The 23750-nt window shown below is 41.3% G+C and overlaps 1 protein-coding gene and 1 long non-coding RNA gene across 8 annotated transcripts in view; one reads left to right on the top strand and one right to left on the bottom strand.

Annotated features, from left to right (window-relative positions):
* LOC310852974 overlaps positions 1-23750 on the bottom strand; it is a 472952-nt gene that overhangs the window by 76091 nt on the left and 373111 nt on the right. The window lies entirely within an intron of this gene.
* Positions 1-23750, top strand: part of GRID2 (glutamate ionotropic receptor delta type subunit 2) — an 835972-nt gene that overhangs the window by 457577 nt on the left and 354645 nt on the right. For all 7 annotated transcript variants that reach the window (XR_014568339.1, XR_014568340.1, XR_014568341.1 and 4 more), the window contains exon 3: positions 8535-8819. Coding sequence is in view for 4 of the 7 variants with exons in the window: in XM_083756400.1 (XP_083612526.1) it covers positions 8535-8819 (285 nt within the window). In the remaining 3 variants the exon portion in view is untranslated. The remainder of the gene's footprint in view (positions 1-8534; positions 8820-23750) is intronic.

The following is a 23750-nucleotide window of genomic DNA, read 5'->3' as shown; positions in this document are numbered from 1 at the left end:
TGCTGTCTATCCATGGTTTAGTTTGCCTGACCTCCAGAGAACCCACTGTGTTGGTGGTGCAGGAGGTAAGGTAATGAGAAAGGTAAATTACTTTACAGAAAAGCTTATAATTGCTTATTATAGAAACAGCTTCCCACTGATTACTCCAAGCTTGTTTTATGTTTGTGTTTGAGGGAACAGATGATTGCAATAGGGAAGCAGAATGCTGACCAGTGTGTTCCCAAATGATGCTGTAAAGGTAAAGGTAAAGGGACCCCTGACCATTAGGTCCAGTCGCGAACAACTCTGGGGTTGCAACGCTCATCTCACTTTATTGGCCGAGGGAGCCGGCGTACAGCTTCCGGGTCATGTGGCCAGCATGACTAAGCCGCTTCTGGCGAACCAGAGCAGTGCACGGAAACGCTGTTTACCTTCTCGCTGGAGTGGTACCTATTTATCTACTTGCACTTTGAAGTGCTTTCAAACTGCTAGGTTGTCAGGAGCTGGGACCGAGCAATCAGAGCTCACCCCATCGCAGGGATTTGAACCGCCGACCTTCTCATCGGCAAGCCCAAGGCTCAGTGGCTTAGACCACAACGCCACCCTCTCCCTTTTGCCATACAGGTGCTATAAACTATCAGTGTGGTGTGTTCATTGACCCCTGAACAGGCTACAGAACACCGGCTATAGACCACCCCATCTTTTATACTCCCCACTGAATCACTTTACAAGTGATTCAATCATAGACTGAGCCAAAGAGTGAAAATGTCAAACAGGCCAATTCTCTTTGGGTTGGATCCAGACTTCGGTGTTTCCTTCCCACTGAAGTCAGTGAGGTTTACATCATAAGTTCAGATTGATATCAGTGGGACCCAACTGAGTCTGAATCCATCCTGTTTTCATGTTCCACAATTAGACCTCATCCATCTCTGAACTTCGAATGTGATTGGTTATCTAAGGTGTTATTGTTGTTCATAATAATCTATGCTTCGCTCCCACCCATTTTCAATGCTAAATACTAGTTGTACAGAGTCATATGGGTATCAGCAAATATGGACTGTGCCAGGTAAGATCGTCTTGCTAATCCTGCAGTGTTCCATTGGACACAATGGTGCCCCGAACCAGTACGCTGGCATCCAAAAAATCTGTCTAGAAATGTTTTTCCCAAAAGCTCCAGAATGGACCTCTGTCTTTCACAATGCCAAAAAAAAGTGTATCCAAATAATATATAGAAATCTTGGACTGTTTTACATTCAGACGGATTTGTTTCTGGATAGAAAAGTAAAGTAAAAATGCTCTGAGTTGTTTGATTCCCCCTTATCTTTTTCAGCCAGAGGTTATTAAAGACCATCATTAGTGTAACCTAATGTACCAAGGAATTTAGCATACATGTGCCTTGCTTCATGGGGGCTCATAGCACTGAAGGATTTGTTTTATGATGGGCATAAATTATTCTCCCTGTCCAGGATAAATAGGATTGATATAAGTGCACCTGAGACAATAATGTGACTACCAGTGTGCTTTCCTTCTGTTCATGAATAGATCAAGACAGAGGTGAAATAAATTCATGCAGAAGTTTAGCCAATGGCATGTGAAGTTACTAAAGGATGCTAGGCACCATTATTTAACTCTTGGCATAGTCACACACACAAAAATGAGATGAACATGATATTTAGATAATACTAGCACCAATTATCATTTTAGAATTCATTTTTGCATATGCACCCTGCAAATTAATCTGCAGTGGTTTTTAGATAGTGTTTCAATAAACCGTGGGGTTTCTCATAAGGCTATCAATACCACTACACATTAAAAATGATAGTAAGACTAACAATGGCTTATAAGAGAGCTTGTTGAGAGACTGCCTTTTGTAAAACAGGACATATGCTTACTCTAAAACAAATGTCAATTTACTCCAGCACCCTACTTCCTATAGCAACCAAACATATGCCTAGAGAAGCCCACAAGTCCTCTTGTTGCTCCGCTGTAATTTCAACATGGGGTTTTGATATTGCCAACATAGCTTGTAGACATTAATAGATTTATCCACCATGATCTTGCATAATTCTCTTTTGAAAGTCAACTAAGCTAATTGTTATAATCTATTATTATTATTATTATTATTATTATTATTATTATTATTATTATTATTAAAATTCTGTACCGCCCTTCATCTGAAGATCACAGGCCGGTTTTCATTATAAAAACCCAAAAATGTGAACCACAATAACAAACAGAAACAATCACACACACCAGTTTAAAAGGCCACAGATTGACTAATTAGCCAAAGGTCTGGGGGAAGAGGAATGTTTTTGCCTGGTGCCTAAATATATGTAACGAAGGCACCACACAAGTATCCCTGGGAAGAACTTTCCACAAGCAAAGAGTCACTGCAGAAAAGGCCCCTTGTTGTGTTGCCAGTCTTTGTATCTCTTGTGGAGGAGGCACATGGACAAGCGTCTCAGATATGATCACAGGTTCTGGGTTGGTTCATATGGGGAGAGGTATAACCTGTGGCAGCAAATGCCAAATATTAATTATGCACTGCATGAAGAAGCACTTCCTTTTGTTTGTCCTAAATCTCTTTCTTTCAGTTTCATTGGATGACCCCAAGTTCTTGGGTAAAGAAAAATGCCTCTGTATCCGCTTTCTCCACACTGAGCAAAATTCAAAAAATGTCTTAGTTGTAATTCCTCCCCAACTAAAAACCTCCAATATTGTATGTTTTCTTCATAGAGAAGATGCTGCAGTCCACAGATCATTTTGTTTGTCTCTAGACAGTTTCTTTTGCCTTTGGTGGCTTGTAGATCAGGCTCTTAAATTCACTGCCCATAAACTCTTCTCTGCAAATAGGACATTCAGGTTTCTTCTCGTAACCACAACTGCAGTAAAATTGCTTTCGAACGTATCATTTCATACAGCACCATTTCAAAATGAATTATTTTGTTTTGCTGATGTCAAACTAATGTGGGTTGATCATATTGGCAGTGCATTCAATATAGACTTTGATGTGCAACTTTAAGACAGGATACTTTAAATTTAGTTGCAAAGGGGGAAGATGGTTCTGAAGTCCAATTTTTTTGTTACTCAAATGACACAGTTCAAAGCCATATAGATGGCTATCTTAAATGGGAGCAGATGGAGGGAAATCAAGGTAATTGGCATTGATTTCTTTTTTTGAATGGCTAGAATAGGAATTTAGTTCAGACTGGCTTGAAAATGAATTATAAATGTCCTGGTGGATGTTCATGCAAAATTCTCATCTGCTGATGCTGTGAATATATAAGTTGTGTTCACTGCCTTTTTATTTTATTTTAATTTTTTAGGTGGTTTTGAGAAAACTGATTGATGGAGTGTGGTTGGATGCAAACCTATCAAAGACAGTCATGTTAGAATCATAGTTATTTTGGGGGGAGTTGGAAGAAACCACAAGAGTCATCTAGTCCAACCCCCTGCAATGCAAGAATCTTTGCCCAACATGGAACATATCATGGCAGTTATTTTGTATGCCTCAATGATAAGGCTGTAATCCTGTACACACTTACCTAGAAGTACTTCCCATTAAATACAGGAGTCCTGTTAAATACAGTGGTGCCTTGGGTTAAGGACTTAATTCGTTCCAGAGGCCTGTTCTTAACCTGAAACTGTTCTTAACCTGAGACATCACTTTAGCTAATGGAGCCTCCTGCTGCCGCTGCGCCGCCAGAGCACGATTTCTGTTCTCATCCTGAACAAAGTTCTTAACCTGAGGTACTATTTCTGGGTTAGCGGAGTCTGTAACCGGAAGCATATGTAACCCGAGGTATCACTGTACTGATATGATACTTACTTCCCTAGGTGACTCATATACAGTACCTGAAAAACCACCTGCTCTATTCACCTGATTGGACAGGCATAATAGATGCCCTTTTCAGAGTTTCAGAACAGTGCCACAGTTCCCCATGACGTGGTGATTTGTGAGAGGACCTTCTCAGTATTGGCATCCCACCTCTAAGTTGTGAGAAATGCCAATATTGTTGCAGTTTTGATGCTAGCTAAAAACATGTCTATTCTGCCAAGCATTTGGCTAAACTGATGCACCTCGTTTGTCTGAGGCAGTTATGTTAGTATATTGCCTGGTTGTTGTTTTTTTGCATTGAATTGCATTTAAATGAAATATTATGTCATTGTATTTTAATGTTGTTTCTTTTGCTGGGGTTATGTGAACAAAGCAGCGTGGGTTGTAAATAATTTAAATAAAAATCAAAAACAAAATATATAATAAAGAGACCACAAGGTTAGGTTATAAAGTAGATAGTCTTATTATATTAAAAAAACCACCCAAACCAGGGCTTTATAATATCAAATACTCAGTCTTCTCTGATCTATTTCTAGAACCAGGGTGTGTGTGTGTGTGTGTGTAAAATATGGGATATGGCTGTTCCCAGATGGATTGGCAACCTAGATAATGCAAGATTCTCCCCATGAGAATGAGATGGAGGGGATAAATATAAAGAGACTAAAAAATATAGCCTGCTTCATCTTTTTTGTTTTGTTTTCATTGTCGCGAAGAAGAAATGTAGCCTAGATGTTGAATAATTAACAAGAGCAAGTTAGTGTTAATCAGTTGCTGTAATAAAAATGCAAAATGTAAGAGGGAAGAAAATGAGACTCTGTGGTAAATGCCCTGTTCTGGCTTATTTGGGAAAGTGCAATGTTTAGAGTTTGGTGCAATGCCTGTGAATGTGTGCACATGCAGTTATGTGTATATTATTAGAAGTGAAGATGACACTCTTCCCCACCACCACACACAGACCAACAAAGATTGTAGCAAACTGATACCAAAGCAAAACACGGAGTGTTAGGCATGTTTTTCTGAATAGGAAGATTTTGGCATTCAAGGAAATCGTTACATACATAGTTTCAATGCTGTATTGTTTTCCATACTTGTTTTCAGTCAGACTCCATGATTTCATATAAGGCCTTGTCCATATCTGCTAAGATCTCCTGTGCATGTAGCTTGAGTTCCTTGAGCCACCCAACCAGTTTATGGGTCATTAGCACAGAGATAGCCAACATGGTGCCCTCCCACTGTTGTTCAACTCTGACTCCAATCAGCCTCAGCCAGCATGGTTAATGCTGGGAGAGATGATGGAAGTTGTAGTCCAACATCAAATGGAGGGTTTCACTTTGGCTACACTCACACTGGGAGAAATAACAGGGATATTTTGAGTGGTGTTCAGCTGCATTTTACTCACAGTAGACCCAATTAAATTAAAAGCCCTAAGTAGTTATGTTCACTAAGTTTTAAAATGTCTATTATATTGTGCTTGTAGAAGCCAGTGTAAAGACAATGAGGCATTTCCCCCTGTCCTCCTCTCAACACCTGCCACAAATCCAGCCCATATGTTGAGCCCACATGTTGTCATCACAGAGACAGAACTCAACTAAATGGACCAATGATTTGACAAACTATAAGAAAGCATCATTTGTTCAGATATATTTACCCATGGTGAACAAACAGCCTATACTCCCAGACAGGCATAGGCAAACTCGGCCTTCCATATTTTTGGGACTACAGCTCCCATCATCCCTAACTAACAGGACCAGTGGTCAGGGATGATGGGAGTTGTAGTCCCTAAACATCCGAAGGGCCAAGTTTGCCTATGCCTGCTCCAGGACATTCCACTTTTAATGCACCTAATGTGCTAGGACTCATTGAACCCCTGGCATAGAAAACTAGTTGCAGGCTTACGCTCCATCTCAGAACAAGTCCTTCCAGGTACAGTATTTGCATACCAACAGCGCCTGCTAAAGTTTCTCAAAAATGAGTAATGACATCAAAATATATGCTTGGCCAAAGCAGATATATACATGAAAGCAACAGCTTAAAGTGGCAGTTCATTAGATGTTTAGTTGGCCATACTGAATCTTGAAGCATAGGTCAGCTGCCCATGTTGATGGCCAAGCATAAATTGGGCATGGAAAACCTTGGCTACTGTGTAATTACTTTGAGAAAGTTGCAGTGCTTCCTCACTCGGACTTCTAACTCCATTAGAAAGCCAACATAAACACTTCACCCTCTGCTTATTTCTCACAGGGGTAATGCGTCAAAATTATGGGCTTAATCATTATTAATTCCTTTGATATTTATCAATTGCACTAGCATTAATCATGATAAACACCTCTGGTATTAATGTGGATGTCATTAGTATAGCACTTCAAGTTTTTCTACTGCTGCTCAGCCTTCATTAACTGGACCATTAGTTACAAGGTGTTACCTTTTGCGTAAACAACTCCATGTTTCCTGTGGTGTGTGTGTGTGTGTGTGTGTATTTTAAGCCTTGCAGTTTTTCATGACCTTTATATGATGCAGTAGGGTGGATTGAATATATCACACATATACTGTGAGTTCTCATGGTATCCATGTGAGAGCAATGAATGAAATTGCTATGCTGAATCTGGAGCAGCTTCTCATGTCAATCCACCACCTGATCACCATTTTAATATGTTTGCCATGTGGTTAGTGAAAATATATAGGACCAAATCAATTTCAGAGTGGCCTCAGGGAGAGAGATTACAAGACTCATTCCAGCCACATGGAAATGTTCTTAGTGGAACATTAAAGAAGCAATGAAGGCTTAAGCTGGTGATTTGTTTGGAATGATAAAGGAGTGGTATGAGGAATCATACTACTCCTTTAACATTGCTGAAGTTGTTTTATAGTGAGTGTAGTCATTGGTCCATGGAGTATACTGTTCATTTGCCTGCTTTGAATGGCAGTGGCTCTCTAGACCCTCAAGCAGAGCTTAACTGGAAATGCCCACAACTGAACCTGGAGCTGTCACTGAACTGTGTAACACATGAATTCTCATCCATGCAAGTGGAATACATTGTCATACATGAAGCAGAATCTTGCGACCTCTTGGGATAAGAGGTTTACTTTGATTTTTTTCCCCCTCATGGGACTAGAGTCCAGTTAATTCGATCAATGTTGTGTTTTCCTTGATTGAAGCATAAGGATATGAGGGGGCGTGTGATAATGGAGCGGCCAATACTCCACAAAATGCAAAAAGTATAGTCTGTGGCATTTCCATATACAACTGAAATGTATGCAAGTCCATTCACAACAGCAATGGCAGTAGTGGGAGAGGAAACTCTGGTCCTGATTGAGGCTGAAGCTAATGGAATGGTACCCTTCAAATCAACATGAAAATGTCATGGGAGATTGAACTGTTCTCCTTGTTCTTTATGTATCTGATAAAATGGCTTTAGTATCTAAAGGTTTTTACCTCAATAAGTTGGTTAGGCTTTAGGGCAAGGATGGGAAACCTCCTCCAGTTTGAAGGCCACATTTCTTCATGGGTCACTTCCTGGCAGCCACCTATCAATGGAATTCAGGACCAGAGCCAAAAGTGGACAGAAGAACAGATATGACAGCAGCCAGGCAAAAGCATTTGAGAGAGCAAAGTTGGACTGGGAAGGGTTGCAGCTTAGTAATTAGATATGGCTTGGGTACAGTCTTGAGCACCCTGTAGAGAGGCTTGGAGTGCTGCATTTTGCTCCCAAATCCTGACATTCACCACCCATGCCTTAAGTCAGGCATGGCCAAACTTGGCCCTCCAGATGTTTTGGGACTACAACTCCCACCATGCCTAGCTAACAGGACCAATGGTCAGGGATGATGGGAATTGTAGTCCCAAAACATATGGAGCGCCAAGTTTGGCCATGCCTGCCTTAAGGTATCACAAGACTCTCCCCCCCCCCCCCGCAATTTCCTGTAATGGCAACACTGAATTGTATAATACAGTCTTCCACCTTTACCGTAATACCACCTCTGCAATTCTCAGGATATCTGAATTATAGAGCAACTTAACTGGCTACTTCATGGCGTCCCACTTAAATTGTACACCTCTGGCCTGTGAACTGCCCTCTACAGAAGATGAAGGTCTAGATCAAGCGCCCTGTCTCTCATTTCCTTTACTGCACCAAAGGAATTTAGCGTTTGGCTCTTTCTGGACAAATATGCATACATAATCTTCCTTTGAAAGCTGACAGCTACTCTGAGCCATTATGCCTTCAAAATCTCTCTGCATGTAATGTAGATATCCTACTCCCAGAGCTTGCATGTTGGACTTTGAGAGGTATTTATCTCCCCAGGAATTCTGTTTAATTTAATATTGGATTCTGTTGCTAATGTCTGTAAGAGTCCTCAGAAGGCAATATTTATAGATATAGCTCCTTCACTGGCTGTGTCCTGCTTCCAGGCCGTGAGGGATGGGCAGTCATATAGCTCTCATTAACAGTAATATGTTTGGCAGTTTGGAATGAATGGACAAGGCTCATGGCTTTTATGGCACCATGCAGACTCTTGGAATGGGCTGTTTTTAGAGGAGACAAGATTATTGAATTTATGGCAACTCTCTAGCCTCTTCTCACTTGACTGAAGTTGTTGCACGAAGGCCTTTCTTATATATATTTTCAGCAGGATAATATTTTTTTTTAAAAAAATATGTTTTCTCTGCGTGTACTGGAGCTCTCCTTCTCAACTTGAATATCATTGTGCTTTCTTGCAGGCTGTGACCTCATGAACCATGGCATCTTGGCTCTTGTCAGCTCCATTGGCTGTACATCAGCAGGATCCCTTCAGTCCTTGGCAGATGCTATGCACATCCCTCACCTCTTCATACAGCGGTCAACAGCTGGGACTCCAAGGAGTGGCTGTGGGACCACCAGGAGCAACAGGAATGATGACTACACACTCTTTGTACGCCCACCTGTCTACATCAATGATGTTATCTTGAGGGTGGTCACAGAATATGCCTGGCAGAAGTTCATCATTTTCTATGATAGCGAGTACGGTAAGTGTTTACTCTGTGTCTGTCTTTGTGTATGTAAGGGGTAATTGTTATCATCAAATCTGTGTAATACTATTAAATGCAATTGCATTAAGATCCTTAAAATCTTCCACTAGATTACATCCCTCTCTAAGCATTTTATGACAGCATTAGCATTTCACATAATCCTTAGAATTAAAAACGTAAAAAAACAAAAACCCACAGACCTTTGCGATTTCTGAAAGCCATCAACTTTTATGGCTTTCCTTGATAATGCCTTTGATACATGCCAAATGGAGTAGCTAGGAGTATTTTTTTTCATATGCGACACTAAGAAAGCATTTTGGGTGCCTTTTATTTGATTTTCTAAACTAGAAAAATAGCCATCCTGTGCGAATGATTCTGCCTTTGTTTTGGAATATCTACATATTATTCCCATATGGGTTTATTGTACTTCATCTTCACTGTCTCCACAGTTCAGCCTGTGTTTTGTCTTGAGGTAAGCTTGCAACCAGCTGTAACAGAAATAAATATTCACTTTTTTAGTTTTAACACCTGTATTTCAAAATATAATAATTACATTGGAAAAAATAAGAAGAGCATTTCCCTACTCTTATATCATGTCATGTATGAATGTTGTTCAGACAGGAACATGTCTGCAAGAAGAAATGAATCTACACCCCAGCCAAACCAGATTATTTTTTAACTTTCCTCTTTAGAGCCAATTTAAAATAAAGTCGACAAAAGTACAAAATGACCCAAATTTGATCTAGCTCCCATCTTTGCAGTATTTATGAAGTGTCTTTGTGTCAGTATGAGGAAATTGACTTTAAAATGTCAATTTAGATGGCAGTATATATGACGTAGTCGGAGGTGGGGACCTCTGACCTTCCAGATGTTATTGGACTACAACACTCATCATCCCCAGCCAGGCTGGCAAATGGTCATAGATGATGGGAGTTGTAGATAAGCAACATCTGGAGAGCAGCAGGTTTGCTGTAGTTGGTTATCTTCAAACTTTGCATTGCATGAAGCTGGGCAGCAAATCTGTTTCTTATCCTAGGCATTGTTATCAATTTGCTGGCTCTTCTAGCATTATCTGATGTACTCCATTCCATTAAAAAGATGGAAGAAGAAGATAAAATATAGAAAGGAGCAGGATCCTGCTGCTTTGCTACTTTGTATTGTAACTTTAAGCTGGTGTAAACTTTGAGAACCATTGAAATTCTTGGTCATGATATTATGTCAGGATACATCAGTCAAGCATGCTGTTCTGTCCTGGCTGCAATTGGTTTTTTATTTTGTTTTAATAATTGTAACTATTTCATCATTTTTTATATTTGGACAGTGTATTGTTCTAGAATCATAGAATCATAGAATCGTAGAGTTGGAAGAGACCACAAGGGCCATCGAGTCCAACCCCCTGCCAAGCAGGAAACACCATCAGAGCACTCCTGACATATGGTTGTCAAGCCTCTGCTTAAAGACCTCCAAAGAAGGAGACTCCACCACACTCCTTGGCAGCAAATTCCACTGTCGAACAGCTCTTGCTGTCAGGAAGTTCTTCCTAATGTTTAGGTGGAATCTTCTTTCTTGTAGTTTGGATCCATTGCTCCGTGTCCGCTTCTCTGGAGCAGCAGAAAACTGTTGGAGATAAGCAGTGTCCAGTGCACAGCGGAATGATGAAAAGTACGTGCCAACATGCTCTATATTACTTTATTTACACTTCAAAGCTGGTAATTTACAGAAAAACATCTTCCCTCTGCCGGAGCAGAGAAAGGCATCCTCTCTCCTCTAAAGCACGGAGAGAATAACACTGAACTGCAAAGAACAGTGAAAAACAGGAAACCAGTGTACGTCACATCCAGTCTCCTTTCCCGTGAGAAAACCCAACAGCATTTGACTGTGGAATGTAAACATTGTCTTGTGACAAGCACTTCGCTGCTCAGTGAAGGAAGCAGAAACCAACATCCTCCCCCTTTCTGTGAACATCACTGGGCAGCGTGTTCGTACAATATCAGTACAAACCCAACTTCTGCACATAGGTACAGTGTTGATCCCTTGATACAATCTTGGACAATACATCAGCAGGAATTTCATTACCTGGCATATAGGATACCGTTACGAGTCCATTCTGAATACGTTCCCTAGCATGTTGCAACTTCAATTGCAAGTGCTTCGTGCTTTGCTTACAACCTTCAGAATTCAGCAAAGCCAAACATGCTTTGTTGTCCTGGTAAACCTGGATTGGACATTTGACAGGAATTTTCATGTCTTTGCACAATTGTAACAACCATTCACAATCCTTAAGTGAATAAGACAGTGCATTCAGTTCAGCTTCACAAGTACTTAAGCTAACTGTTGTTTGCTTCTTGCATGACCAATCAAATAGACCCTGATTGTACTTATAGCAAACTCCAGACGTACTTTTCCTGTCTGTAGTGTCACTTCCAAAACTTGCATCTGCAAATATCTCAAGACCACCAGACTTCTGATTGTTAAATCTCAGTCTGTAATGCATAGTGCCTTTCAAATACCGCGCTATGCGTTTCAGAGCTTTCCAATCCTTAACAGTAGGATTGTTGACTTGTCTGCTTAGCAAATTACAGCTAACAGCAATGTCAGGTCTTGAACATCTGGCAATGAAGTTTAGCTTGCCTAGCACACTTCTGTACAGTGTAGTATCAGAAAATGCTTCTCCAGTGTCATCTACCTGATAACCTGTTGTCATCGGTGTGTCTACAGGGTTAGCATCCATCAGGTTTAGTTTGCTTAACACATCAGCAATTTTACGTGACTGGTGTACTAGAATGTTACCATCTTGATCTCTCTCTATTTCCAGAGATAGGTAGTTGTTTACCTCACCAAGATCTTTCATGTCAAAGTGCTCTTTCAATTGAGCTAGGGCATTATTGTACATTGTGACATCCTTCCAAAAGAATAAAAGATCATCAACATAAAACAAACAATACAGTTTCTTTTGCCCCTCCTCTTTGACAAATACGCATGGATCAGCTTTCCCTTGCTTAAAACCTAGAGAAAACAATACTTCAGTGAGTTTTGTGTGCCAACACCGTGCACTTTGTTTGAGACCATAAAGGGACTTCTTCAGAGCACAAACAAATCCCTGTTTTACCTGTACGCCATCAGGTGGAAGCATATAAAGTGATTCATCTAGAGATCCGTACAGAAAAGCTGTATTCACATCATGGTGACTAATGTGTAGATTCTCTTCTGCAGCTAGCTTGAGCATAAGCCTAATGCTCTCATACCTCACGGTGGGTGAGTAGGTCTCGTGATAGTCTTCACCTGGTACCTGTGCAAAACCTCTGGCTACCAATCTGGCTTTGTGTCTGACTATCTTGCCATTTTGATCAGTCTTCGCTTTGAAGACCCATTTGCTTCCAAGCAGTTTCATTCCTGGAACTACTGGAACAAGGTCCCATGTTTTGTTCCTTTCCAAGGAATCAAGCTCAGCCTTCATGGCATTTAACCATGGCTCAGCTTCCTTTGAATCCAAATCCTGGATTTCTTGGAAACTTGAAGGTTCAAACACCTTCTTGGAGCTTTTAACAGCTGTTACTGCTATCTTAGCAAACTCATCAGCAAATCTCTTTGGAGGTCTGCCTTTTGTTGCTCTCTGTGACCTACGAATTAGTCTTAAGTCTTCAACACTCTCCTCTTCCTTCTTAGGAGAAAAGTGACCTATTGTGAACAATGGTTCCTCTAATTCTTGATCAGAGCTTTCAGAGGGTCGCATAGAGGCTTTCGCACTCTTGAAATCCTCTGAATCACCCGATTCAGTTTCAGACTCAGAATCAGAACCTTCATCAGTGGGTGTGGGTTGTTGCGGTTGCTTTTGACTATCCTCAGTCTCATCACTGTCATCAGGATAACATTGGAAAATTCCCACATTCTCCCCCCACTTGGCATTGTACTCAACACTTCTTGTGAGCTTAATTGTCTTAGAGTCAGTCATCATTATTCTGTAAGACCCTTTCTGATAACCTAGAAAGATACCATGCAATCCACGCTTGTCTAACTTGGAGCTTTGTGGTGAGTGAACCCACATGTCAGAACCAAAAATTTTCATGTGTTTGATGTATGGCTTCTTGCCAAACATCTTCTCATAGGGGGTACAACCAATCGCTGAAGATAACCTGCGATTATAACTGTAAGTGAAACATGAGAGAGCTTCGGCCCAATAACTCTCTGGAAGATTGGCATCATGCAACAAGGTTTTTAACCCTTGAAGCAATGTCTGATTTGCTCGTTCCGCAAGTCCATTCTGCCATGGCGAACGAGGACTAGACAAATCGTGTTGAATTCCTTTCTCAGTCAGAAAAGTTTCAAACTGCTGAGAAGTGAATTCTCCCCCGCGATCACTGAAAAGAGTCTTTACCTTCTTACCATGCACATTTTCCAACCAAGCACAGAATTCCTTGAACCTTGGAAAAGCCTCTGATTTCTGCTTGAGATTGTACACATAAATATACCTGGAAAATGCATCAATGAGAACCATGAAGTACCTGTTTCCACCCAAAGAGGGCGCTAGTGGTCCAACCAAATCAGCATGAATAACCTGGTATGGTTCTGTAGCTTGCCTACTAGACACCTTACCTTTCGCAGCCATTTTTACCTTGTTTGCTGCGCATGCCTTGCACTTCATGTGGTACCTGCAGGGTTTAATAGTCATACCTTCAACCAAGGCAGGCATTTTAGATACTGCCTCAAAATGCAAATGACCAAATTTTCGATGAAAATCGTGAATACATTCTGCATGCAAACTTTTGTTAGAACCTGCAATGCAACAAGTGTCATCCTGCACAACATCATCAAAATACAAAACATACAAACGATCAACATATTCAGCATGCAATACATAATCATTTTTCTTTGTGATGATGCACCTTTTGTTCTTAAAGGAAACGTCAATTTTCCGCTCATTCAGCTGTCCAACGCTGAGCAGATTATGCTTGGCATCTGGCACATAAAGCACATCCTGTATCGATAAGTCCAAACTGTGAAGAACAACAGTTCCGTAGCCTTTACTGGGAATTGTGTGGTCATCCGCCTGGTGAATCGCACCTTCCTGCGGTGTAAAAGACACGAACAGTCGCTTATCGTTGCACATGTTGTGCGTTGCAGCCGAATCAATAACGAAGAAAGATCTAGACGTCTTCTGGACCTCTGCAACCTTTGGAGTGAAGCGTGAGATCATTGCCTTGTGCTGCGTTGTCCTGGACACCGGACCTTTGCCTTTGCCTCGGCCTTTTCCACGCGATGAGCTTTCGCTGCGCTGCTCTGTCTTGGCCCTGGGATTTCTGCATTCCCTCTTCATATGGCCTAGACGTCCACACGAGTAGCATTTCACTGCCTTCAAAGCTTTGGCGCCATCTGGTGGTTCCACTGCACTATGGGATGACGTCTGTGAAGTCTCCCCCTTGTTGATGCAGCTAGCACCCCGGCGATCCGCTTCATTCAATATCACGGCAGTAACATAGTCCACTGTTAACTGAGCAGTTGGCTGTACAGCAATCTGAGTCGCAACAGACTCCCAACCTGAACCCAAAGATTGTAGTATCATAAAGGAATACACTTCCTCTGGAAAGTTGAGTCCTCTCTGTTGCAGCTCATGTCTCAGATTCTGCATCTCCATCAGATGTATACGCACATCTCCACCTTCAGCAAGAGCCATATTATGCAGCTTGTTAAAGTAAAACATTGTGGACCCAGCTTCTGTCCTCAAGTGAGCCTCTCTCAAAGCGTCCCAAATTTCTCTGGCTGAGGTCTTATCACGCAACAGACAGAGCTCTTCTGGGGATACTATCAACGTAAGAGTTCCCCTTGCCTTGGAATCCATAGCTTTCCATTCATCTGTAACTGGAGCTGGGGGGGTCTCTGTAATAACTTTAAACAGACCCTCTTTCCGCAGAATAGCCTCTGCATAGAGAACCCAGTCCGCATAGTTCTTCCTATTGAGCTTAGGAATCCCACAAGCATCCTGAAGGGCCATCATGACTTTGGCATTAGCCTTTAGCGTCATCTTTGCTGCTTTAAATCAGGCTGCTTTATACATGCTGCGTCTGTGTACAGCTGCTTCAATCCAAAAGCAAATTCAAAACAGCCTCTGCCTGTGAACCTGTGCCTTTCTGCTTAACTGCTTTGCTTATCTGCAGCTGCTTCAAACCGCATTCCAAAGGCAAGTTCAAAAGTGAAAGTTCTCTCTGCTGTCTTAAATTCATGCTGCGACACTGCTGCAGCTGCTTTACTTTCGATTTCCCCCAGCATAGGAAAAATTTATCCTTCTAGCCTTTTGCCTGTGCCACGGCAAAACCGGCTATAAAAGTTCAAAGTCCAGCCATAAAGCCATTAATTAGAAGCTGGCAGGCTGCCCGGAGCTGTAGCACATACCTCATCAAATCATCTTGACGCGCAGAGATATCGTCCGATCCGGCCCTCTGCATTCCGATCCTTTGCCGGCACTCCAATTCTTTGCTCCTTTGTTCCTTTGCCAGGAGCCCGACTTCTGGAGTCCATTCTCAAAACACTGCGTTTTTCTGGGCCCGGAACCTAAATGTTGGAGATAAGCAGTGTCCAGTGCACAGCGGAATGATGAAAAGTACGTGCCAACATGCTCTATATTACTTTATTTACACTTCAAAGCTGGTAATTTACAGAAAAACATCTTCCCTCTGCCGGAGCAGAGAAAGGCATCCTCTCTCCTCTAAAGCACGGAGAGAATAACACTGAACTGCAAAGAACAGTGAAAAACAGGAAACCAGTGTACGTCACATCCAGTCTCCTTTCCCGTGAGAAAACCCAACAGCATTTGACTGTGGAATGTAAACATTGTCTTGTGACAAGCACTTCGCTGCTCAGTGAAGGAAGCAGAAACCAACATCAACAACCTTTCTCCCTCCTCTATGTGACATCCTTTTATATATTTGAACATGGCTATCATATCACCCCTTAACCTCCTCTTCTCCAGGCTAAACATGCCCAGCTCCCTTAGCCGTTCCTCATAAGGCATCGTTTCTAGGCCTTTGACCATTTTGGTTGCCCTCCTCTGGACACGTTCCAGTTTGTCAGTGTCCTTCTTGAACTGTGGTGCCCAGAACTGGACACAGTACTTCAGGTGAGGTCTGACCAGAGCAGAATACAGTGGCACTATTACTTCCCTTGATCTAGATGCTATACTCCTATTGATGCAGCCCAGAATTGCATTGGCTTTTTTAGCTGCCGCGTCACACTGTTGGCTCATGTCAAGTTTGTGGTCAACCAAGACTCCTAGATCCTTTTCACATGTACTGCTCTCAAGCCAGGTGTCACCCATCTTGTATTTGTGCCTCTCATTTTTTTTTGCCCAAGTGCAATACTTTACATTTCTCCCTGTTAAAATTCATCTTGTTTGTTTTGGCCCAGTTCTCTAATCTGTCAAGGTCGTTTTGAAGTGTGATCCTGTCCTCTGGGGTGTTAGCCACCCCTCCCAGTTTGGTGTCATCTGCAAATTTGATCAGGATGCCCTTGAGTCCATCATCCAAGCCTTTGATAAAGATGTTGAATAAGACCGGGCCCAAGACAGAACCCTGTTGCACCCCACTAGTCACTCTTCTCCAGGATGAAGAGGAACCATTGATGAGCACCCTTTGGGTTCGGTCAGTCAGCCAGTTACAAATCCACTGAGTGGTAGCATAGTCAAGACCGCATTTTACCAGCTTCTTTACAAGAATATCATGGGGCACCTTCTAGCCTGACCTGGGACCTTATGGTGAAGGGTGGTTAAGAAATCTGTACATGTGGTTCACTGATTACTTCATACTTAAATTAATATATGTAGGATGTCAGTTTAGATAAGCAAATCATTGGTGTCATATAGCTAAGCAACAGAGCTCACATATTTTCATCACAAGAATCCAATATTGCTCAATCAATCTACACCGACTCTGTCATTTGAAAGGCCTGAGTGGTAGGAATGCTTTGTTTAACAAGATTAAATACCAAGATGGAGTGATGGTAACATTCGAAAGAAATACTTAAAGTAGAAAAAAACACATTATTGTTCAACTTCTGACATAAGATAAAATAGTCACGTGGAGTCCCCAAGCCAGCTATACAACCCATCAATGTCATTCCAGCCAAGCCTGGCTGGATACTGGTCTCCCAGGAGCCTGTCAGTGCCTCTACTCAGGTTGCTAGGAAGAGAGCCACAGTGAATTCATTGTGAAATGCTTCCCATCTGAAGATTAAAGCTTGTGGTACTGAAGCTCATTCAGATAATGGAAATAATGATGGTATTATTGAGAATGGACCCTTAGTGTTTTACTGAACAAGTCATCAAATGCATAGCTACAATATGTGCACATTGACCCCTATTGACCTCAATTCCAGGTTAAAGTAACATTAGGAAGGGACTGTTTGTAAAAAATTTATCATAATGGGACTTATTTTTATTTTATTTACATCCCACCTTTCCTCCCAGAAGCCCAAGGTGGTATACTTGGTTCTCCTGTCCAGTTTTTCCCTCTCCAGACAACCTTGTTGTATTATTTTATAGTTGTTAGCCGCCCTGAGCCCGGCTTCGGCTGGGAAGGGCGGGATATAAATAAAAATTTATTTTAATTTATTATTATTATTGTAAGATAGGTTAGACTGAAATACAGCGACTGGCCCAAAATCACCCAGTGTGCTTCATGCCTGAGTGGTGAGTTGAACCTTAGACTTCCCGGGACATCATTGGGAAAAGAAAAGGCTAAGGAGTGAAGCCTGCACAAATCTGGAGTGGAGTCCCCCAAACAGTTGGATGCTGTCTTGTATGCCTCCATCTGGCAGTACCTGCAGCCAAGCTGGTGCCAAATGAATTGCTCTGCTTTCCTTTTAGACCACATCAGTGAGGCCGAGAGGGGGGTCTTGTCATCTGGGCAGGGCAGGACCTTCATACACACTGCCCAGGCTTGCCCCTTGGAGAGATCACTTTGGTGCTACTAATACAGCAAAAACAATGCTGGAGGCAGCAGTTATGAGCTACCAGTCTCTGCAGCAACACCAGGAACTGTGATTCTCTGGCGGTTTGACTTCAACCCCAGTGGTGCACACCATTGTCTTTTGAGGCAGGTGGTTGCCTACCACAATTTGTTAGTTAAGAGCCAGTGTGGTGTAGTGGTTAAGAGCGATAGACTTGTAATCTGGGGAACTGGGTTCACGTCTCCGCTCCTCCACATGCAGCTGCTGGGTGACCTTGGGCTAGTCACACTTCTCTGAAGTCTCTCAGCCCCACTCACCTCACAGAGTGTTTGTTGTGGGGGAGGAAAGGAAAGGAGAATGTTAGCTGCTTTGAGACTCCTTCGGGTAGTGATAAGGCGGGATATCAAATCCAAACTCTTCTTCTTCTAATACAGGGCAGTTTCTATGTGACTTACAATCATGTATACAAACATGCACTACTCTTTTTTAAAAAAATACGCACACCAATGGCTATCAAAATTTAACAGCAAATCGATACCTAAAACAACAGCAGCTGTAACAGAAAGCAAGCAAACAAAAAACTTATCAGCAGCCCACAGAGACACTGCTATAAAGCCTTAACACAGTTGGATCATATTCCATCAAACGCTTGGGGGAGGAAATTCTTTTCCTGGCACCAAAAAGATGGCAGTGTTTTGTGTTTAAAGTGAACATTGTTAGAGTGAATTACATATTGGTAATAAGAAGACTTGTGTTTACATTTCCTTTATTAGAAATAATGCACCTTCTTTGCTCACGTTATTTAATTTCTCAGTTTTAAAGAAAATACTTAGCTGGCATTACTGAAATTATTCCCAGCAATATTCTTGCTGTATGAGGAAAATAAGCTTTTTGGTGTTTACGGTGAATCTCACTACAATAAAACTGGGCTTGCATCCAGAATAAATATTATGCTCATCCAAATACCTCACATTATACAAAGGTACTGCATTCATTTGCATATCCATTTATCAATGTCATAGGTTTTAAGTTCAATACACTGGAATTGCATTTGACTTTTATCTTGTCTATCAGTGATTGCCTTTCATTAGAGAAGTGATGGGGCCTAATTTATATTTGGAATTATGTATTTCTGCAGTGCAAAGTGTTATTTGCATTCTGTTCTGCTTTGTAAAATAGCAAAAAGTCTGTCTGAATGCAACTGGACCTATTCATTTGATTTATTAAGGGGGCAAAAGAGAACAGTTCTTATTATTTCTGGTTGATAGAAGACTCCAGTCTACTTAAAATTATCTTGCCAGCAAAGAAAATAGAAGCCTTCGAAAGATGTTATTATTTCCATATAAGTCCTAATTAGCTGGCTGAAAGGGAAATGATTCTGAAAGCTCACTTCAGATCCACATATAAGCAATACCTTCCATTGACAGTGCATTTTAAATGAAACGTTAAATTGTGATGAGTATGGGAAACAAATAAAAACATTTGCCTAATAGAAATTGGAGCATCCATTCTAAATAAGTTAGCATAATAGGATAGTGGTCATCATCATATTGGTGCATCTAACTTTTCAACAAATGTTTCCAATATAGTCAGTTTCTGTGTCACACATTAGAACAACTCCCCCACCAGATAGTGATGGATTCCAACTCCCATCAGTCCCAGTCAGCATGGCCAATGGAAAAGGATGATGGGAGTTTTAGCGCAACAACTTCTGGAGGGCACCGGTTTGAGAATTGATGTGCTAGCAGGGAACATCACATTAAAATATAAGGCTTTGCAGACAGAAGCTAGCTTTGTTCTCAGCACATCTTGTTTGTGATATGATTCAGATGGGTCAAAACCTTCCCTTAACTCCAGACACCAATTGCTTGGTTTATTTGTATGCCACCTTTCCACAGAGAGCTGTGCTCAAAGTGGCTTACAACAAACATCGACTTATCAAAATACAAAGCACTGTGATGGGTGGTGAGAAGTTAAATAGAGTGAAATAAATTCAAATAGGGCACATAGGGCTGGGAAGGTTCACTTTCTGAAACGCAGGAGAACCACTGCCAATTAGTGCATGCAGTTCTGAGCCAGATAAACTAATGATCTGTCACAGCACAAGGCAACCTCCTAAATAAAAGAAAATTCCTTTCTATTTCTTCAGAATCATTCTTTTTCTGGAGTGTTTACTTTTAAGCCTGCAAAGCCCTCGGCTGAATTACCATTCAGCCTCTAAAGCTAACTTTTTTTTTAATGAAGATTATCCACAAATATGATTTTGATGAGTGCACATGCATGCATACACACACTTACACATTTCCATTAGTTTCTGAGTCGAATGGCAGTTTGGTAATTCAGCAGCCTCCAAATTTTATTACTAGGATTTCACTTCTAACAGTCTGATAATAGTGTCAAAAAAAATGCTTTCACCCATATAAAGACATGTTCTTTAACATACCCTTAAGGGCTCGTTTTAAATGCAGCAGCTACTCTAAGCAATCTGAGATCCTTTAAAACTGCAATTACTTTCCACACACACAGGGGAGTATAAAGAATGTTAATTATTTTAACTAATCCTTAAAAGAATGATTATAGCACAGCAACCCAGGAAACAACAATATTTTCTGTGACCAGTGATTAAAAAAATAAAATGATAGAAAAATATTGGTGGTGTGCATATGCAAGCATCAAGATATGCAAAAAGGGGTTTTAAAAAATTCTCCAAAATAGGGAACCTGCCGCCTTGCAGATGTTGTTGAATAACCAACACTGCCTGCCAGTATGTCCAATAAGTTGCAATCCAGCAATATCTGGAATGCCACAGGTTCCCTATTTATGCATCACATAATCTCAGCTCAGTTCCCTGAACGATGAGAAGTTCCAGGGATGCAGTGTGTACCCAAGTTTGGTTTTCCCTGCCATAAAATGTTTGGTTTAAACCTTGAAATCAAGACCAGTTGATTTCCACCCGCCCAGCCCCTTCTCCATGCAGCACTTACACACAGAGCCCTAAATTCAGAGATTTCAGACTCCCCAACAAAATACTTCAGACATCTGCCAATATTTAAATCTCTTACAAAACATATAAGAACAATTGTAAAATGGAGCTAAAATAATGTAAGATCTGAAAATGCAGCTCTCATTAGAATCCATGGCAGCAAAGATGTATTAATACACTTCAATCAACACAAAGCAAATCCATTGGGGCGGGGGAATAACTTACTACTTGGTAATCTGTCTTGGGCCACAGTGAGTAGAATCCATCTTATTCCTGTGCTGCAGGTTTTTTCTTGAACACATTTTTTAAAGGAAGACTGACTTTTTGGTATTTTTTCTCTAACAGACTGCTTGCGTTCTGATTATGCTTGGCAAGAACACAGTTGAATTTGTGCCCTTTGCCAGGGGAGTGAATTCATCATGAAGAAACCAATCAATCATATAAAAAAAGCCTTAATTGTGGGGTTTGTGCCATTTTACTGTCTATGCATTCTACAGGCCTCAGATTCAAAGACAGCCATTATCACGGTTTGAAAACATTTATTTTTAATGTTTTATTGGTGCCAAGACAGGCAAAAGTGATCCATGCATTTGTCAAAAGGTGAAAGGGATAAAGTATTTCCCAACACAACCTATTTTGTCATTTCTCATTTTCTGTTACGTTGCCTATGTATTATTTTAAATTCTCCTGCCATTTTCCATGCAACATCAAGGGTAGAAAAACTGTGTTCGTCTGCAGTTTTGCTCCTTTATCCTCTTGCCTTCTCTCTTTGCTTCCCGCTTTGCATTCATAAGGTCCCATGTTTTATCTCTGGCTTGGAGAGACCACTATCAGTCAGTGTAGAGAATACTGAGCTACAGTAGATGGACCAGCTGCATCCTTTGTTCCTCTCCTAATGCCTGCATTTGGAGACCAGCAATAATTGCTGAATTTCCTTGTTTAGGAATCTAATTTGCAGGGTAAAAGCTCAGGAAAATTCCCCCTACTAATAAAAGCACCTTGTTGCTTGATGCTTCTGCAGCCTTCCCCAGCCCACTGGGCTCCAAATGTCAACATGTGACACTTGTACAGCTTCTAAATAACTGTTCAAAAATCACTGGCTGCATGGTTTATCATTTTAGGAATGAAACTAGGTGAGCCGCAAGCTCATGTGCTCTATTCTCCCCTAGCATGGGATCAGAAGTGTCGAATTCCATTTTTGACTAACCACAGTTTGTCTGAACCTGGACAAACTGTGGTTAGCTTTTACTACTGGTTGGTTAAAGCAAGCCAACTTCAAACAATGATGAACATAACATAAGAAGAGCCCTGCTGGTTAGGATATGAAGATCCATCCAAACCAGGGTTCCCCACAGTGGTGAGTAGGAAGCCCAAAAGCAGGATGTAGATCAGGCATACCCAAACTCGGCCCTCCAGCTGTTTTGGGACTACAATTCCAATCATCCCTGACCACTGGACCTGTTAGCTAGGGGATGATGGGAGCTGTAGCCCCAAAACATCTGGAGAGGTGAGTTTGGGGATGTCTGATGAAGATGCAAAAAGCTTTCCCTGTTGATGTGCTGTAGCAACTCAGAGTCAAAGCATACTGCCTCTATACCTGGAAGTTCATATAGCCATCATATTTCAGATGGCATGTCACAATCATGTCTTTGAATGGATTCTGCTGTTGTCTGTCAAAGGCTCCATGTAACTTATTCTCCACCTGCACACTTGCCCTCCAGTGATCCAAGTTAAAACAATATAAAACAAATAAACAAAATAGTCTAAAGATGGGAGGATGAGTTGGCCAGTAGTGGAATTGACAAGGAGATTTGGTATCATACACATCTTTAAAAGGTGAAACACAATTTTAATAAAAATCCATAAAGATATCCCATGGCCCTTAATCGTTTGCAAATGCTTATAATTTTCCAGGGGCTGTTTGTGGCTGCTTGATGACTGTAATATTCTCTAGGCTGTCTCCAGACTATCTTAAAGCTGTTTATTACTCATTTGGCTTCTTGCCAAGTTCCAACATACTCATTTACTTCACTCTGCCTCCATAAACATATAATTAATACAGTTTATCACTGAACTATTTCCTTGCATTAATTCATATTATTCCACACACACACACAAAATAGCAAGATGCATATGCATTTTGCATTTTATTTGTTGCTGCTTTGACCTTTGTCACTGTCTTGCATTGTCTTTGGAAAGTGTTTGTTTCTTTTCAAAGAGATGGCTGATCACAGCCAGACTCAGGTTTGGGGAAGCCCTTGGCAAACTCCCCTGCAAAGTTGGCTTCTTTCTGACATGGGTTGACTAGCAATGCTATGAAAACCCCTGAATGGAATGATGTGTCCTAAGCCTGCTGTTAATGTCTAGAATGCCATTCTAGTCTGGATTCAACATGGTATTGCCATTGGGTCTGCTTGAATACCATTGATAAACTATGGTTTGTTAGGATGACAATGAGTTCAAATGAGTATTTGAGTCTTGGATTCCTCTCAAGTATCCTTTCTTGAAACAAGCTATGGTTTGAGGTCGGTTTGTTTTCAGTAACCACAGTTTAGAGTAACCAAAGCTTGTAGGGTTCAGACAAACTATGGCTATATCAACAACTGAAGCAAAAGCTTCTAATGTTGCCCTTGCAGTTGTGCCAGAGGGCAAAAGGGGGATGGGTGGGAGACTTTGAAGATTGCCTGGGCTTGTTCTCATCACACTTTTCAAATTGTTGCAGATTCCTATTTGCTTTTATTCAGTTTTATTCAATTTTACTCCATCTTCAGCAATAAAATAAGCCCATAGGAAGCTTACAAGCAGTACCAGTCAGTGGGGGCACCTGGCCTGTCACCAGAATCACTGTGGCTTGCTAGAAGCTAGAGGGGCAAGGCAGCAGTGATGAGATCAGCATGGTGCAAGCACACTGGCGGAGCCAATCTGGTGTTCTTCCCTGTGCATTTGTGCCATGTTGGCATTACCACTGTCTCACACCTCTCCTGCCTGGCGAGCTAAAGTATTTTAAT

The sequence above is a fragment of the Podarcis gaigeae genome (genome assembly GCF_964106915.1).
Source record: "Podarcis gaigeae genome assembly, chromosome: 9".
Taxonomy (NCBI): Eukaryota; Metazoa; Chordata; class Lepidosauria; order Squamata; family Lacertidae; genus Podarcis; species Podarcis gaigeae.
The sequence above is the reverse complement of the archived record's forward strand: the minus strand, read 5'-3'. Positions and strand labels throughout refer to the sequence as shown.